Genomic DNA, 19,078 nt, shown 5'->3' on the forward strand with positions numbered 1-19,078 from the left:
CTTCTAACTGGGACTGAAAGAGATGTGCAAAAAGCAGCAATGAAACTTTACATTTTCAACAAAAAGCAGTCTGAATGCATGTTTTTTTTTTTTTTTTTTTACAAAATCAAATTCTTCATTTAATATGCTGGCAGTGGAAATAATATAAAAACTGCATTATAAAGCGATTAAATATGAATGAAATATGAAACACAGGGCAGCAGCAAGCTTTTCAGATGGAGTTCTGCTGTTTGTCCGATCGTCTAAGACAAACTCTTCTGTATATTGGCCACAGTTTCTGAATTTCTCACGGGAAGAAGCGATTTCAACAACCATTTGTTTGGTTGTGTGGAACTAGTCCAGGACAGAGCCGTACACCTCCACCTCACACAGGGTCAGGTAGTCGGCTCTTCCAGGGATGAGCACGTTAACGTAGCGCCCGTCCATCCCATGGCACTGGTATTCAACAACGGCACTTGAAGGAATGTTTGTGATCACAGCACATCTGGGAAAGAAGAAGAAGGAGAAAATGGTTGATGGAAGAGAAGGATCTGCTTGTTTAGGCATCATCTGTCGCTGAACTGATATTAGTCCATATTGCGTCAGTGTTTGGGGGGAATTGTGGAGATCTAACATTTATAATTTAAAGGTTGTGCCCAACAGGCTGTAGAATACCTGGGGTTGTTGTTGCCGTTGTTGTCAAGAGAGTCTCCGATGCGAATCTCTGCTCCATTCAGTCGTTGTGGAAATAAATCTCTGTTGACCACCTTCACAGAAAACACCTTGTGAGTTCTGCGCAGGTCCACCCGCCACCATGGATGGTAGGTGTAATCAGTCTGAGAGCAGGAAGCCTCCAGCCACTTCGGGTTACGATTCCCATCTATTGCGTTGTACGCCATGCCAAATCCAAACAGTGACGCCTGTGTTGCTTTTCCTTGGAGCGCCAGATTCTCTCCTGTAAAAACAAGGTGGGAAAATCAGATACCCAGCTGAGTTTTTTTGTGTTTTGGTCCCATTAGTGTCCAGACAAACTGAATTTTCTTTATCAGTGACTTTATCAGACAGCCTGTGTCTGTCCACAGTGATTGCCAACAGAAACAGGAAGCAGACTGTAAACTCTTCCTTTGGTCAGTGGTGCAGAATAACAGACGGGTTCGGTCCGTTGCTTAGACGAGGGTTTCCTAATGACACTGATTGACCTTTAATGTCCCAGCAGGCCAATCAGAGCCAAACAACTTGGTGAGAGATTTTAAACAGAATGCTGAAACCTTTGGAATCTCCTTCATCCATCAATAAGCTCACATTCATTTTATCTGCTCAAAGCCTCACCGGTTGGGGATCGATACCCATAAACCTCCACCTCGCAGAGCGCTAGAGTCCTTTCTGTCCCGGGAAGACGCACGGTCACATAACGTCCTTCCACCCGGCTGACGAAAACCAGAGTGTGTGAGCTCCCTGCAGGGATGTCAGAGATCACACCAGCCCTAAAGAAGAGGAGAGCAGTCATTTCATTAGCGACGCTCAGTGACAGCTTCTCTGCCTCTGTGGTGCGGCTCGGCTCTTCAGAATGAATAATAGAGGGAGAAGGGGGCCGATGAATACTGAACAGTGCTGTGGAATCTAAATATTAACACACACTCACACTGGGTTTGCAGCACCATTGTCCTGTAAAGAGTTGCCAACGTGAATCTGAGCCCCGTTGATGTTTTCTGCACAGCAGTCTCCTCTGTTGGTGACGATGATGCTGGTGATGATGTAGGAGTCCAGCAGGTCCACTCTCCACCAGGGGTTGGTTTGTGTTATGGTCTGGGAGCACGAGCCAGCTGGCAAACTGGACTCACGGTTTCCATCAATGGCGTTGTAGGCAGCTGTGAAAACGTCATGCTGCCCCTCAAAGCGATGTGACTGAGTTGCTTTGCCGCGCAAAGCCACATTTTCTGCCAGAAGCAGAAACAGAAGCAGAGCCGAGTTTATTATATAGTACATTAGCTAAATATGTAAAATGTACACATGTGCTGATGTTTTATAGCTCACACACACATTCAGATAGGTGGACGTCTTACTTACGATAAGTGCGAGCATGCGTCCACGGGAAGAGCAGCAAAAGGTGTAACATGCTGTGTCTCATGGTTTCTGCGTGAGACAAAACACAAAGTCAAAAGTGAAAGTGGTCTCATCTTATAAAGATGGATGCAGTTATTAGTGCCATGTGATCTGAAGGTGTCCGTGTCTTCTGTGAGGTCAATGAGGTCTATTTTAACAGCCTTAAATTCAGCCATCAGGACTTCTGCAACTTTGTGATGTCACAACAAAGCAGTCCCCGCCCTCAGCCACGCCCCCGTGGACTCACCTAGATTTAGTTCTTCTGATTCTTTACCTGAAATCTGCTGCATTCTGATTCTCTTTTGAGCTCTAATTTATTTTATGCCCTTTTTATTTTCAGAAATCATTTGTTTCTTTTTCTCATCTTTAATCATTTTTTTTCCTTAGTTTTACTTTGCAAACACAAACTATTTTATGACCACAGCTGAATGTTTTTTTTCTCTGAGAAGCTTCATGTTCAGCGAGTAGAAGCAGAAAATGTGTTTCATCATTTTCAATTTAACTGAGCAGACATCAATGAACTTTGTATGAGTTTTATATAAAATACAGACTATTCAACATCTCCAAGACAGTCAATGATCCGTGATCGTGGATTCTAATTATGACTGCAGTGATCCAACGAAGATGTTGGACCAGGACTTCTGTTTCACACATTCACAGACGACGCCTCAGCAATTCAATGGAATTTCAATTTAATATGATCAAGTTTTCAGCAGTTGGGATATGAGAAACTATTATTTTAAAATATTCTGTGAGGTTTAAATTCTTTATGGTATTATTGTTTCAAATTGATGTTTCTGTAAAGCGTCTTTATTATTAATTTATTATTAAAAGTCTATAAATAAAATATTTCTAATTATAAAGAAGCAAAAAAATGCAATAAAAAATAAAACATTAAATAATATAAAAAATATATATCTTTTTAACCAATGAAAAAATACAGACTTGTGATTCAGATTGTCATTAATGTCACAGGTTGTGTAGTTGGTTACACACCTAGTCTGATCTAAATAACAAATATTAAGGTGTAAATGATAAATAATTATGAAACAAGATGTTATTGACCTTGTTGTAAACGTACAATAATCTATTTTGGCCACAGGGAGGCAGCACAACAACTTCACTGTTCCCATGGAAACTGCCATAAATAATTTTCTACACATGCTGTTGACAAAGAGGAATGGTAAGAAGGTGAATTATTTATTTCAGGCCATCTGATGAATGTGACTCCAGTTTGGACTCCCCGTGTCAACATTTTAACTAGAAACTCCAGCAGCTGCTCACTGAGTGTGACTGACAGCTTATCAGAGCTTTCTTTGTCCTCTGAGACAGGAAGGACAGACAGACACACTGCAGGACGTTCAACCAGAACAATCTGATGCTCAGATAACAGTTAGAAAATAAGTTATTACAGGAGGTGAGATCGCAGCTAATCATTTCTAAAGTAGAAGTCATTAGATTTCCTGCACACTAAAAAACAACAACAAACGCTGGAGATGAAGCAGGATCTCTGGCACACGTGTTGTTTTTCTGTGGAAAGAGATTGTGCACGTGTAGTTGGGATGTTGTGCAGAAGCTGCACACACTGGTGAACTCAGGTTTACTCCTGTTGTGAGTGTAAAGACAACAAAACGCTGTCAACATGGGCTCCTTCTTCACCACGACACGCCCAGCATGAAGAAAACACACGATGGACTGTGTGTCTGTCAGGAAGACAGCCTACACACAGCAGACACGTACAGCACGGCTGAAAAACATGCACTTAAACCAACATTATAACTTCACAGTTTCATACATGAGGTGCTTTAAACACATACCTCTGTCTGTCCAGCTCAATGCAGACTGACGGGAGGACGGAAGTTCTGTGGTGAGTCCAGTCTCTATCAGCAGAGGGCGAAACAGGACAACTAACCAAAAACAGAAACATTCAAACAATGAATACATCAAAAACAGTAACAGGAAAGGAAAAAAAACACAAATCAAAACCAAAAGTGTAAAGGGATAAAGGGAGCATTCTGTATATGTTTCTATCTGTTCAGGGGACCCCTGCTGAAAATCAACTAACTTTTTGGTTTTTATAGAAAATGCTCAGTTTTTTAAGTTAAGACCTGACTCAACAACACTTTGAATCCTCTGCTACTTCTCTTTTTCTTACTCCTTGATTGCACAAACACTCCTGTAACTGTGAATGATGTGGTATTTATGTTGTGGCTCTGTTTAATTCTAATTGTAGTCCACAATGAGGCACTGCAGTGTGGACTGATTTCTTACTTCAGTGAAAGTACTTTGAAATACTGTGACTGAAAGAGAGATTGACCCATTTCAGTATGTAAGTGACACACGGTTGTGCTTCATATTTTGTTGGGTAGTTTATTCTACGGTAACACATCAGAGGTCATTTATTGGTTTTACCCTTCCGGATGCACTTGACTTACCCCTGACTTAGAAAACCCTGTTGTGAAGTGTTTTATAACTTCATTATTTTAAACACACACTTTTCAAGGAGTCCCCTAGGCTGGACAGATGTGCAACGTTGACATCAACACTCATGCAAAGTGGAGAAAACACATTTTGAATAGCTGTCCACTGTCGTGACCACGGGTTCATGTACTTCGCTACAGTTGAACACTGATAATGTGAAGCAATCATTTCCAAACCTGCAACACATTGCAGGTTAGAGAAATTACATCAGTGCGAACCTGGCAGAATGTCATAGCAAAGTTTCTGGCTCCATTAAATTCTGTAGGTGAAACAAGCAGGGCTAATATTGACTACGTGATATTTTGTTTGGTAGTTTAGTCTACGGCAGCACATCAGCGTTTATTAAATGATCGTAGCCTTCAGTATGCACTTGGCTTAATGTACTTAGTTACAGTTTAACACTGATAATGTGAAGCAATCATTTCCAAACCTGCAACACATTGCATGCCAGGAAAGTTGCCTCAGTGTAAACCACAAATGAACTGGCAGATTCATCTCAACATTTCTGAGCTGAGATATATATAAAATACATTATAATGAAGGAATAACACACACACACCTCGGTATGTGTTAAATGTTAAACATAAGAGGAAAAATGAGAAATAAGAGTAACAAAGCAAAAGAAGAGGAAGACTTTTGTTTTGGTATTTCCTGTGAACGAACGGAAGTCTTTTGTTTTGAAATTTAGACGTGAAAATGGGTGGACGTCTGAATTATTTATTTATTTATTCATTTAATTTTTTGGGACTGTTAACTTCCACAGAGGGAACTCTCGTGACTGCAAAGCTGGAATGGTCACTTTCATTTAAATTAATATATTTTTTTCAATAAATTATTTTACTTACCGGACCGGCCTGGTCGCTTATGTGCTGTTGCCAAGCAACGGACTTAACGTTAATAACGTTAAGAACGGCGTCAGTTTAACGTCCATCGGGGTGGAGGTCCGTATTTTTTTATTTATTTTGCCCTGAACTGGGATTAATTCCCCTTTCTCTTACATTGTTTGCTGCCCAGTTTTAATCCAATTGGTCAGTTTTTCGTGGATAGGAACATTTTAAATCGCTATAAAGTGAAACCTCCTTCTCTCCGTAGACGATCTCCGACTAGGCCGGGCAGTTGACGGCGGGAGGCGGGACGGAGCTCACTCCGTCGGTGCGGGTCGGTGCGGGAGCGGCGGCGGCGGACCGTCATGGACAAGACGGCCGTGGTGAAGGTCGGAGCCGCGGCCAGCGCCAGCGTGTGCGCCCTGTTCGGCGGGGTCGTCCTGGCCCAGTACATCGTGGCCAAGAAGAAGCGAGCCGGCAAGAAAACCAGAATCATAGAGATGGTGAGTAACGGTCAAGATGGCGGCCGCAGCGGGAAGCGGAGACGAGATGAGGTTTTCAAAATAAAAGCGCACACGTGTTGGCAGAGCCTGCAGTTGTTGACAGACTTTTGTGTTAATAATTAGATTTGAGGCATTTTTTTTTATTCCTGTGTTGCTTTCCTGATTTTAACAGGACGGATCGTCGACTGGTTGGTTTAGTCAGTGCTGATTAATCAGTTCAATTTCTTTGCTTGATTGATCAGTTTTTGTCTGCCATGTGTCCTAATTGAGTCTAAAGAGTCTGTCATAACTTCATTTAATTTATTGCTGCCAAGAGTATTCAATATACACATTTTATTTTATCACACATTACCCTCATATGAATGGGGCTCATCTGCGCCTTCATTTTGAAAATCATTTCAGGAAGCAAGACACCGTGCTCTGGTGTCTTGACTGTAGTTGGGTGACGGTAAACACGCAGGTGCGGATGTTGACCAAGAAAAAACAAAAACGACAACTGCTGTTAGAGGTCACGGTCAGCTCCTCTCTGCACAGAAAGAGCTGCAGCTTTTAAGCCTGAGAGTAAAAAAGAGCTGACATTTATCAGCCCCTACTGTCCTCCACTGACACTGACCCCTTACCTGCCACCATGCAGGTGGTGAAAGCTACAGCAGTAAGAAATCAGGCTCCACTTCTGAAACACAAACTGCACAATATCAGAGAAACACATCCAAAATATCTGTACATTAGAAACCACTTGCTGTAATTTTGTATGTTTTGTAAACATTGCAACTGGAAATACACAGGAAAAGCAGCTGCAATGTGGGAGTGGTATACATCTTATATTTCCTCAGGACTCAAAGGAGAGACTTTGAACTTTAGATTGTGCAGCTGTGAAAAGGCGTTACCCTGACACACAAACACACACTGAGCTCACGTACAGAGGAATTTGCTCAGATTCGGCTGTCACTTCAACACTTACAGTAGAGACAGTTGTGTTGTTGAGAGCCTGCTGCTGCAGTCCAATGCTCTGGCTGCTATCTTATTGTAATTTCCCTAACATGCAACCTCCTGTTTATGTCATCTGTCACCGTTGTCTCGCAAGAGTGTGAATTTTGAGGCTGACTATTTGCAGCAGTTTGTCTGGTAATGTGTGAAAACAAAAACATCTAATAAAAGCATGAATCGATGTGTGTTATAGTCATCCCCTCAAAGTAAATTTAAACTGAATTATTTTCCCCTCCTCTTCAAGCAGGGTGCTTTATTGCAACTTTGTTGATTGCACCTGCTTGTTTGCGTCATTGTTGATTTAGGGCCTGAAACATTTAACTGCCAATTTGTGAAATAAAGCAAGATGAGCTGGTGAAAGAGCTTCCCTGACAAATTTAGATGCACCTTTTGGCCTTTTTAGTTTTTTTTTTAACAGTGAATTCTGTTCAGTTGTTTCCTGTGGGAACTTCTCAAACTGACTCTGCAATGATGAAACCATGTCAGCGCTGTTAAGGCTGCAGGGCAACAAGCAACCCTTTTGTTATTTTTGCTCTTGTGCTGATCCGGTCATCTGGTGAAGCTGGGTAATGTAGTCACTACTGTTGGCTGTTTCAAGCCTTGGTCTTCCTTTTGTGACCATCTGCTTTCCACGATGCTGTGGAGCAGGAAGCACAAACATCTGCTGTGAACCCCAGGAGAGCTATAAGAACTATATGACAGGAACCTCAGCAAGGAGGGAACATTTCATATAGAAATTCCATTCTGCTGAGATCCCTAAAACTAGATCTGCTTCATTTCAGAAATACTTGTGTGTTAAAGAAAAGCAACACATTCTTTTCTTCATTGCCAAATTGTGTTTATCTGATTCACTAACTGTTTGTTGGCAGTGTGACCTGCTGGTTGGTTTCAGGTTAGGGCTGCTACTTCTAAATAAAGTTGGTCAAAGGTCACGTCATTATTTATGATAGCAATTGCTTTTGTTTGAGTTGAAGAAAGAAATCAAATTTTCATGATGTACATTTATGGAATGTGCATTAACAAAGGGCGATTTTATTACTGTGAAATAGAGCAGAATTCCCAGGCATAGCCAGAATTTCACCATCCACATATAATTGTAGTTTTGTGTGCTTTGTTTGTTAGAATTTTGAAAATTGACTGGTTCTCAGTAGACTGCTTGTTAGTGCAGCAGAAGGTACCTTTTTTTTTTTTTTTTTTTTTTTTAATAAAAGCACCACCAACAGGCTGAAAATTGGACCACCAACCTTAATGATCAGTAACTGAGTGCAGTGATCATAAATTTATATTTTGATAATTTTTCCTTTCTCTTTCACGTGCGTGTGTGATATAGAGGCCTGTTGAACAAATTACCTCTTAAAGAGTGATGTTTACTGTTTGTTGTCACTAATGCTCTACACCTGCTCTCACAAAGTTGCCCCAAAAGTTTCTAAAAGTTTTCTTTTTAATTCTTTCCATAAAGTTTTGAGTCCTCCTGAGTTACTCCTTAGTCGGACTCAGTTGCTATAGCAGACGTCAGTGCTGATAATTGAGTTTGTGGTTGGTTGATGAAAGACTGGCCTGTTCTGCGTCTTCTTCATGGAAATCATCCTACAGTCATAAAAAATACAGAGAAATAACCCTAATCCTAACCCTTTACAGACAGCTGGCAGATTTCCCATGTTACTAACTGGTAATATTTGTGTTTTAGTCTTTGCAAATGAAATTTCTTTACTACTTTTAGCTACTCCCTGAGTTAACTGCAAAGCAGCTTTGGGAGTAACCTTTTTGGCAAAAAATGAGGCATCACAACTCACAAAATGTAAATTTAGCCTTAATACAGACGGTTTGTAAATTGAATATTGACTAATGATCCAAGGGAATAAGTAATGATTGGTAAGAAAACAGATTTCTATATTTTGCTGTTGCAGCAGCTAAATTTAATCTAGACCAAAGCGTTCCAGTCGTAGTTCTCTGAAACTATAATTAGACTGTAGATAAATAAGTTTCATGTTGGACATTTATGTGAATACCCTTGTGTCACAGTCTCAGCAGCTCCTCAATGACTCAGGTTAACACTGAGCAGACACTCAGACATTCCAGTTTGTTCCTCTCCCGTGAAGGTTTAATAATAAACAATGCTGTCCCTGAGCAATCTTTGTGTGTTTTTAATGGTTAGAAATTAACAATGTCCCTCAGGTTTAATAGAGCCCTGAATGATGCTATAAATAAATTTACATTTAGAGTGAACCTTCTCACCTCAGCTGCAGCCAAACACCTGCTGAGATCTGTCAAAAAGTCTTGGGCCCTGGTTTGGGAGGTGGTTTTCGTGAAACCCTGTTTTTCAGAACTGGTTTACTGAAGGATTTTCGATGTCCTTTAAACAGAAAGCTCTTGCAGCCCACCTTTTTTCTCCATCAGTAAAGTGTTTTCAATATCGCCAGTTGTTGAGTGTTTCCCCCAGTTGACAGCTGGGGGGCAGAGCAGAGCTACGCTCAAAGTGTCTGAGCTCTCTTTCTTTCTTTTTTTTTTTTTTTTTTGAGGTTGAGTTTGGGTGTTGCACTAATCAGCTCTTGTCTTTGTATCTCTGGGACAATACAGCCAAAGAGACTTTGGCATGTCTTCAATGATGAATACAATATCTGAAAACACAGAGACATTGTAAAGCCCTAGTCTTGGCAGGTCATATTAAAAACATTGATAGTAGCTGATGTGACAGATCCATAAGCAGAATGTTCTGTAGAGATAATGGCAGTAATGATTCACATGTGACGTACAGTTCTCTGTAGGACAGCACATGATTGATTTTGTAGTTTGATTGAAATCACATTCTTGTTCTCACACAGGCTTGAGTTTTTGGACTGAGTGTATCAGCAGAATGAGTCTCCCTGTTTGACTCTCTGGGGTCATTTGAAGGGATTGTTGTTAGTGAAACCTGACAAGCCTCTTTAGCAAACAGCCAGAAACTTGTGTGTCTGATTCATTGATCAATAAGGAAGTGGCTTCTGCATATTGAAGGGTTTGTAAATTAAAAAGAGTTGGGAGGCAGAGCAGGTTTCCACTGATCGTAGGTTTGGTGGTTCGATTCCCTGCTCCTCGTGTCTGTCTGTTGAATTTAACTCCAGCCAGAGACTGAACCCTAAGTTGCGTCACTTGTAAGTCACTTTTGATTAAAAACAATCTGCCAACTTAGTAAATGTAAGTTCGGAAGACGGTCCTTCCTCTAGAGGCCATGCTGCCTTATCTGCAGCAACAGATGGCTGTCACCACGGCAACCGCAGCAGTTCATAGTGACAGAAGGATGACTTTATTTTCACATAAAACTGCAGTAACAGTGGATACATAGTTCAACCTGAATTTCTCCTTCACTGATTTCTCCAGTATAATTTTGGTAAGAGGATTTTCTTACAGTCAATCAGATATTCTGCCAGTGATGAGCAAGAAATGTTTCTTAGAAATGGAAGTATTTACAAAGACAGTAATAGTTAGTAATAGTTGCAGTATTAGGCAAGGATCAGAAGTATGAGTATATTTATGTGTGTGGGAGTGGTGGATGTGCAGAAGCTGTAAATATTGTAGTAATTCCCAAATCTGCAGTTGCGTCATAATGGGGTGTTTGTAGCCGAGGCTACAGTGCTATCAGTGTGGCTGTGAGGATGATCTGGTTAAAACAGCGGCAGGATCTGTCACTTATCACGGTCAGACGGGAGCGTGTATGTGTTTTAGTGTTAGCAAAACAGCCAACGTGGCTGTTACCTTTGACCCCAGCCGGCCAAGGCTGCATCACAGTAGCCTGAACCTATCAATAACCTTTGGTCAGGCTTGTGCCTGACTTTGTGGTGGGGTTAAACTAATCTTGGGAGAACATTGAAAAGATATTTTGACAGCTGTTAAGAGTCGGGGATACTGATAAGTCATTTATGTCTTCTGCTTCCACGGCAACATGCAAAGCAGCATTCAAACTGCAGCCTTTGGCAAATTGTTAGCTCGACTCAGGTTCACGTCAACTTCAAGTCCACTCCCTCGACACTCTCCACTCATTATTTCATCTGTTATTTTGTCTATTTTTCTGCTCAATGATAACAACAGTTATCAAGGCAGCACCCCCTCTTCAGGGCAATAATTAAACAACCATGTCTGATCTGACATGTGAGTACATTCATGTGATGCATTATGTTGCGACGTTATTCCCTCAATCATGTGCTGAGGTTAAAGGTGAGCTGTTTGTGACTGTAGAACTGGAGCTAAACCTTTTTTCTATAGCGATTGCTATTCCTTGTTTCCTTTTTTTTTCTGCTCCAATTTCTACTTAATTGAAAAGAATATAAATGTACTGTAAGTGTACTAAATACACAGAAAGTGTACAAATATTATAATAATACAAATTGCAAACTCACACATGTCATAAGGGCAACCCATGTCCTATAAAATATCCTGAGGTTTGTTAGTAGTGCCAGAGCTTGTTCTCCAAGTTTTTTGGGAGGAAAGTGGAGGAAGGAAAGAGTGACGCAGCCATTGGACAGGGTGGCCAGCCTGTCAGGTTTGACCCGTTCTACATACTCTGCTCTCAGACAGCCTGAGATCAAATAAAAATGTTTGCAGCCTGGTACAGAAACTGTTTTGGTCTCTACAGATAATTTCCTAGTTCTATTAAAGTACATCCTTCTGCATAACTGAGGGTTTGTGCATTAAGTGACAGCGCATGCTTCTCACAAACTGCTCCAAAGTCTGCTCCACACCTGCCCCTCCTTTTTGACCATTTTTTAAATTAACTAGGGATTTTGCACTGCCTAAAGAGTGAAAGTGGAGCAGCTCAGTCTGGGCTTCAAAAGCCCTTTTTTGAGAAATGTATGTCCATCTTTATTTACAGTCTGCCCCAAAGCTCCTATACTGGATTCAGCTCTTCAGACCTGGGAGTCCACTGAAATTTCAGTCGGGTTGATGAAACCAGTCTGAAATAACTTCTACTTTGTGACATGAGTTATCCAAGCTGGAAGGCGCCATTGGAAGATGGTGAACTGTGGGCAGAAGGGATTACCATTGTCAGCAACAATACTCAGACACCAATATCATGATCTGAACCTCCCCCCACCAACCTGGACCATTTACACAAGGCTGGGTGGGTACATGATAACCCTAAACTGTACCTCAGTAGAAATCCAGACCCATGAGACCAGCAGAGGAGATCCAACTGATCCATCAGTTTTAACCAAACTGATATGGATTCGTCAGTTATCTCCTCAGGTGATAATTTAAAAGAAGCTGTAGATTAAATGACACACAAACCACACAACTCTGATCCAGATTCACATGACCTACTGTTTTCATATCTGGAGAGATGTTTCTAGTACAGTATGTTCTAATATTTCACTTGTGTTTTGATGAGATGTCGATGATTGCAACTAAAAGCAGCTAAATTCAGATAATCCAAAACTAATTTGAAGCTGCTGGCTGGAAAAATCCTTTGAATGGTTTGTTAAATGGCTCCAGGTGCTCAACAGCGAGAAGCAACAAGAACTATAGTTTTATTTTATAGACTCTTGTTTTTATGAAAATGTTTTTCTCAATGTGAGGTGCTTGGGGCAAATGGGACTAAAACCAAGGCGGTTGGAAGCGATTAGATTGTAGCTGTGTCTGTGTGATCCCAATCCAAAGCAGAGACATGCACAGTTATTGTAGATTGGTGTAACTGCAGAGTGCTGACCTAGTTTTTGGGAGTCATGGTATGCAACGCAGTCGGGGTCAGTGAAAGAAAGGATGAGCTCCAGTCTTCTCTTTCTTACAGCAACACCAACAGCCCAGAGCATAGCATGAAACCGAGCCTTGTTCAGCAGAAACTGAGCTTGAGCACTGCACAAATGGATTATTTTGTTCTCTGTATAATTGATTGATTAGACATTGCATTAATGTTTTTAGACCTCAGGCTTCAGTGCAAAAACCCAATCAACCTGAACTGTGTGTGCCGTTAAACATAAAGGACATGTTCAGACTCAACTCGAAGATTTAAAGATGTGTTAGCATGCCTGTTTCTACGTGTGTGTGTGTGTGTGTGTGTGTGTTCAAAATATTAAATATTTTTTTAGGTGGCAGCAGAAACAGAAGTGCAAGACACTGTTAACTGTGTGCGCGTTTACATGCATTCTTCAATGTGAGGCACATCCATAAGCTGTGTGTGTTATGCGTGTTTGACCATTGTAAGGCCGACGCTCAAATCGAACCTTGACTCCTTTGACCTCTCCATGTAGTGTCAAGCTATTTAATGCATGTTTTGTGTGTCGGGGTGGGGGGGGGGGTGGGGGGCGCATGCTGTGTTTGTTTTGTTTTTGTTTTTTTTATATTTTAGGTGTGTGCTCAGCAGTCTTAGAGCTGGAGCGAGTCCTCATCACCCAGACCCCCCCCTCATCTTGGATTGATTTTTTAAAGAGTCCTTTTCCAAAGGGTAAAAGGCCACAATACTGACACAGGAGTGGTTTGACTTGTCACTTTTTTGTCCATTGGCTGCGTTCCATTTCTATTTGTGTGTGTGTGTGTGTGTGTGTGTGTGTGTGTGTGTGTGTGTGTGTGTGTGTGTGTGTGTGTGTGTGTGTGTGTGTGTGTGTGTGTGTGTGTGTGTGTGTGTGTGTGTGTGTGTGTGTGTGTGTGTGGACATGGATCAGCTGAAATTGTCACCATGCACATCTATGAATATGTGTGTGTGTGAGCCTCTCTGAACAGTGGGTGGGGTTACGTTGTCTAATCTATGCTGCAGCTGCCCCCCCCCCCCCCCTTCCGCTGTTGCTGTAGATATATAAACCCTCTACAGCCACACAATCTTTTCTTCACTCTTGCATTAGCTGAGACTACATATCCAAGGTAAGCAAAGTGTTTGTGTCTATGTGTAACAGGTTGTGCTCCAGGCTGCAGCCAGTTTTGGTGCCATTTAGTGCTAAAATATCTTGATGTCAAAGGGAAGAAAGCCCTCCTGAATGTCTGGCTGCTCTGCTGTTGTAAAGATGCTTTGCCCTTTGACCTCAGTATTTGCTGCTTCTAATGTTAATGGAGAAATTCAAGCCTCCTTATTCATACCTGTGTTGGAATGTGTAGCTCATGGATGTAAAGTGTACTTTTCATGTGTGTGCAGGTATGACTTTCTCAGCCGTCAGGGGAACGCCCTCTTTAAACTCTGCTGCCTTTCCATATATGACCATAAACTTTTGTCCCTGTAAATGCTATAATGTTGAAGTAGGTCATCTCTGAGGAGCCCATAAAAAAGCTGTAATTTAAAACAAGTGAGGTTAGTGCTCCAAGAAAAAGGCTGTTCTGTTCTTCTGCTTTTTATTTTTTTTATTTATTTATTTTTTTTGGCACACTTCAGTCAGCAGATGGGAAATTTATGAGTTTGTGTTGTGTGTGCCAAGATAGCACTATGTGTTTATGTATCTGAGAGTTCATAATAAAAGATATTTTTAGGTTGTGTCCTGGGTATCATGTTTCTGTCTGATCAGAGTGATGTATGAGGTGTTAACACTCAGATCTGCTTATATAACCCTGGAGGGAAAGTTGTGTATGCTGGGCTGGGGCTATGTATGTTTGTATGCACTTTTAGTTACTCACGTTTGTGTTTCATCAGCACATTATACATCGACCCCACATACAGTCTGTTGGCTGCCCATCCTGGAAATCACCAACCGTCTTGAAAAAATTAGTTCATTAAAAAGAAGCAAACAGTAAAGTAATCTGTTATTGGCCAATAAATTCAGGGTGTGGTCTGTTAAATGTTCCATCTGCAGGACAGCGAAGCATACTGAGTGTTTGATGCTACATAATCATTTCCTCTTATTTGACCATCACGATGCCAGCTCGCCATCTCCATTCCTCAATCAAGGAGAATTTTTGCTGCAACAGCTAATTAAACATTTTAACACAAACACTCAGCCAAAGTGAGCCTGCCGGTGTTGCATCCAGTCACGTTAATCCTCCTGAGGCTTTCGCAACAAGTCTGGTCAACCGACATGGTGCAGAAGTTCCCAACAAGATTAGATTAGTCAGAATTAATCAAAGATACATTTACTTTAGGCTCACCCTCACCTTTTTTTTTTTTTTCTCCCCCCCACACCAGCTCTCAGACAGGTCCACGTTTGCACCCGTCAGGCAGAGCTGGTGTGGGTGAGATGAAGTTACCAAGGTTCACCTCCTCTCAGGGCGTGCTCTGTGCTCGTTCAGCTTGTTACACAACACCAACAGATTCCAAACATCAGCTGTTCCCTGACCCTGAAACCCATTCCAGAGCAGTGTGTGTGTGTGTCTGTACCAGGAGATGGTGTGTTTAAATCTCTCTCCTTCTGTGTATGTAAACACAGAAGGAAAATTTGAGATATTTGCAAGAGAGCAAGTAGCCTTAAAATCCCTCAGTGCAGACTTACAGGCCTACATCCTAATTAAATGCTTTTTCTTCAACACACAAACTCTTTGTTATCCTAATCCCCCCCATCTCCTTCGTTTCATACCAGATCATGAACAGTTGAAAACCTTCAGGGTGAAGGGCTTTAGTTAGAGCTGGAGTCCTTGAGGAAGTCCTGTTCAGGAGGTGAAACGGTCACGCTGATCGAAAATCATGCTGATTTATACCTCTTCTCTCTGCCAAGTTGAAACTGATGTCTCTCTCTCCCCCTCTCTCTTTCAGATGCCTCAGTTTGAGAAGACAACAGTCCACATGAGGGACCCTGAGAGGGTGGAGCAGATCATATGTGGGCTGATTAAAGGAGGAGCCTCCAAGCTACAGGTGGAACATCCCAGCATTGGTGACGGCCAATCTGTGTTTTGTTTTGGTGAAATGGTGCCATCTGGTGCTGGCTGCTGTTTTAGAGGCAGCATAATGTTATAAAAGCAGACCTGTAGTAATATAATATTTAAAGGCCATTAGCTGGACACATAGGCTCCAAAGACAGGCACATAATTTCTTGCCTTATGCATGTAGGTTTTATGTCACTTCAGGTTCCCTCTGAGGCCTTCAGGGTCCTCTAGAGTCTAAGTATCTAAAGTGTCTGATTCATGTTTCTGATTGGCAAAATATTCTTGATTCTTGTTTCAGATCATCACCGATTTCGACATGACGCTAAGCAGGTTTGCTGTCAATGGCAAACGATGCCCAACGTGTCACAGTACGTTAAATAACAACTGCTCTTTCTCAGTTTCACAATTTCAACACCTCCTTCTCACCTCTGAGAAACGTTCATATGTTTGTAGATATCATCGATAACTGCAAATTGGTGACAGAGGACTGCAGGCAGAAGCTGCTGCAGCTGAAGAATAAATACTATCCCATTGAGATCGACCCCCACCTCACCATGGAGGAGAAGTACCCGTTCATGGTGGAGTGGTGAGTCGCTGCTCATAACCACCAACACACCGGCACAAAGTTGTTAAATTTGTGACTATCAGAGGCAGATTTCTAAAAGCAAGTGTGTTTGCAGGTATTTCAAGTCCCACACGCTGCTTGTAGAGCAGCGGCTAGAGAAAGATAAACTTCCAGAAGTGGTGAGAGATTCTGACGTCGCGCTCAGGTATTTCCGGAGGAGATGTTTTGTTGTTGACAGAGATTTGCCACAAATGTAGATGTGTGAATCCTGCTGTGAAAAGTGTTAATCAGAGTGATGTATGAACTGATTTCTCTGTGACCAACTCATCTGCTTTGCGTTTCAGGGAAGGCTATGAGCAGTTCTTTGACCGCCTGCAGCAACACAACGTGCCTGTCTTCATCTTCTCTGCTGGCCTCGGCGATGTCCTGGAAGAAATCATCCACCAGGCCGGAGTCTACCACTCCAACGTCAAGGTCGTCTCCAACTTCATGGACTTCGATGACAATGTGAGTTGTCCAGAGAGAGACAGATGGCTCTGTGCTAACGTTCGTGTGGCCAGTTTATCACCATGACAGTGCAGGTAATGTCTCACCTTGCTCAACGCTTGCTCTTCGTCCTGCAGGGCGTCTTGAAGGGCTTCAAAGGCGAGCTGATCCATGTGTACAACAAACATGACGGGGCTCTGCGGAATACAGAGTACTTCAAACAGCTGAAGGAATACTGCAACATCATCCTGATGGGCGACTCCCTCGGGGACCTCAGCATGGCCGACGGCGTGTCCAACGTGGAGAACATCCTTAAAATCGGGTTCCTCAACGACAAGGTAGTGACCAACACATGACCAGGGATCCTAAAACACTCAGAAGCTGTTCTTTCCGAGTTAAACTAGGGTTGCTGAGGAAAGGTGAGGTTTTTTAATTTGTCTCAGCGGTTTGATCCTGACTGAGGCTCTCTGTCGTTTTCGGCATCTGCTGACTGATGATCAGGGATCTTTTGAAAGACTGGCCTTATTTCCAAATTTGAGTCTGAATCCTGGCAGGGTTTTTAAGATATTTAGTCATTGTGACTCTAAATGTTCTTTTAAAGTATTTCAACAAATTGCAAAATGTCAAATTAGTTCTGCTTGATCTCCATGATGATAGCTGCAGTGGCTGCATCTCCTCAGTTTCCCTCCTCTCTGACTCTGCAGGTTGAAGAGCGACTGGACAAATATTTGGACTCTTATGACATCGTCCTTGTGAAAGACGAGACCCTGGAAGTGCCCAACGCCATCCTCCAGAAGGTTCTATAATTCCACCACCAAGTTCACCCCCCACCTACTGATCAACCACCCAGTCCACTCCCCCCTCCTGACCCAACCTTTCACCCTAAAAGCCTTTTAAAAAAAACATTTTACATCTCCTGAATGAACTGTTTTAAAAGTGCACAGCAGCATCAGTCTGTCTCTAGTGTGTTTTGTCAGTTTTAGTCGATTCTTAAGTTCTCTATTGTGTCAAAAAAAAAAAAAAAAGAGTAACCAAAAGTGAGTTTTTGGATAAACAGAAACTCTAACTCCATCTTTATAATTTGCACATTGTTGTTGCTATTATTATTCATAGCCTTATATTTAATACGGCAATATTTATACCATAAACTAGGTGAACAGATAGTCAGTGTTTTCTTTGGAGCTATCCCAGCATGCCTCACCTCAGATTTGTTAGACGAGGTCCTGGGAGTCCTATGAGCCAGAAGTACCTTGCAAGAATATAAAATATGCTGCTTGATGATATCGGCAATATATAGACCTTCAACACAGTATTTATTTTAAGAAAGAAAAGACTCAGATAATTGAAGATGGCACCGTTTCCGTTCCTGTGACAGTGGTTTGATTTGTGGATGTTGACCTGGCTCCTGCACAGATGTGTTTACATAAGATTTTCTAAAATTGTGTGCTCATTTATTTTCATATTATTACTGAAACTTTTGTGGGACACTCATTTGCGGTGTTGAGTAAAAAAGGCAACAAGTGATGCTAATCATGACCTCTTCTGGTCATTAGAAGAGCCTACAACATTTAAAAAAAACTAAACAAAAAGACCCTGAAACCAAAGGAGCAGGTTGAATCCTGCAGGTTCTTGTGCAATGTTAGGTGCTGCAAGTCACAGGAGAACTAAAACTTCAGTTTATTTCAGTACACACAAAGAAACACACTACTGTCTGTGGCTCAGTTAAACAGCAGGTGACTGGATTTAATTTGATGTTGTGGTTAAAAATATCTAAAATATTCAACTATACATCATATTTGTGTTCTTTCAGAGGTTCAAACCTAAATACCTCTGGCTCCATCTGCGTCAACATGTTGTGTTGAATGTTCTTTGTGTGTTTTTAAATGTGATGCTATCACCTGCATGTTGCCTTTTTTATTGTTGATCTATGTCAAAGAGACAAAAGGATATACATCTATATATGTATCTATCAATAGCACAGGGAATAACATCATGCTGAGTATGTGGGCATCATGTGGAAATGTACATTGCTTTGTGGCATTTAGAGGAACAGACCAGTGCGTTGTATTTTTATAAGAAGATGGCCTTCTCTTTTCTTTGATGTGAACTGAAAATGCAATAAATTAAATGTTGTTTTGTGAGATCTGGATCACAGACTGGACACTGAAGATGTGCACTAGCAGCTGTAAGAGCTCTGAGTTTGGTGCTTTTTAAAGATGCCGTATGTAGTTAACATCAAGCAGAAATGATATGATCGCAAGCTACTGGAGAATTTACTGAGGCGAACCGTCTCTGCCTTTGACCGGTCTGAGCAGTGCTGTTAGTTGGAATTAAGATTGGCATTAAAAGAAATGGGGAAAAAAAGAGCTGTATCAAGAAACAGCTTTGTTAGAATCTCTGGT

General features: G+C 41.6%; 2 protein-coding genes across 6 annotated transcripts; one reads left to right on the plus strand and one right to left on the minus strand.

Annotated features, from left to right (window-relative positions):
* Positions 1-57: 57 nt before the first annotated feature.
* On the minus strand, positions 58-5,872 carry LOC115045607 (uncharacterized). The gene is made up of 7 exons (XM_029505387.1): positions 5,409-5,872; positions 3,900-3,989; positions 2,047-2,112; positions 1,622-1,916; positions 1,309-1,463; positions 655-934; positions 58-484 (listed from the first exon to the last, which is right to left on the minus strand). Exons 3-7 carry the CDS (start codon positions 2,105-2,107, stop codon positions 334-336), a joined length of 942 nt encoding a protein of 313 aa, XP_029361247.1. The 5' UTR covers positions 2,108-2,112; positions 3,900-3,989; positions 5,409-5,872; the 3' UTR covers positions 58-333.
* On the plus strand, positions 5,405-18,825 carry nt5c3a (5'-nucleotidase, cytosolic IIIA). Of its 5 annotated transcripts, XM_029505382.1 has the most exons (9): positions 5,405-5,504; positions 5,656-5,890; positions 15,516-15,614; positions 15,924-15,993; positions 16,079-16,211; positions 16,306-16,395; positions 16,535-16,697; positions 16,814-17,014; positions 17,381-18,825. In XM_029505382.1, the coding sequence occupies exons 2-9, from the start codon at positions 5,753-5,755 to the stop codon at positions 17,480-17,482; spliced, it is 996 nt and encodes a 331-aa protein (XP_029361242.1). In that variant the 5' UTR covers positions 5,405-5,504; positions 5,656-5,752; the 3' UTR covers positions 17,483-18,825. The 5 variants fall into 5 exon arrangements, with proteins under 5 accessions (XP_029361242.1, XP_029361244.1, XP_029361245.1 ...); XM_029505384.1 differs by lacking the exons at positions 5,405-5,504; positions 5,656-5,890 and adding an exon at positions 10,179-10,244; XM_029505385.1 differs by lacking the exons at positions 5,405-5,504; positions 5,656-5,890 and adding an exon at positions 11,683-11,972.
* The last annotated feature ends 253 nt before the right edge of the window (positions 18,826-19,078 follow it).

This window comes from Echeneis naucrates, chromosome 6, assembly GCF_900963305.1.
Source record: "Echeneis naucrates chromosome 6, fEcheNa1.1, whole genome shotgun sequence".
In the NCBI taxonomy this organism is placed as follows: Eukaryota; Metazoa; Chordata; class Actinopteri; order Carangiformes; family Echeneidae; genus Echeneis; species Echeneis naucrates.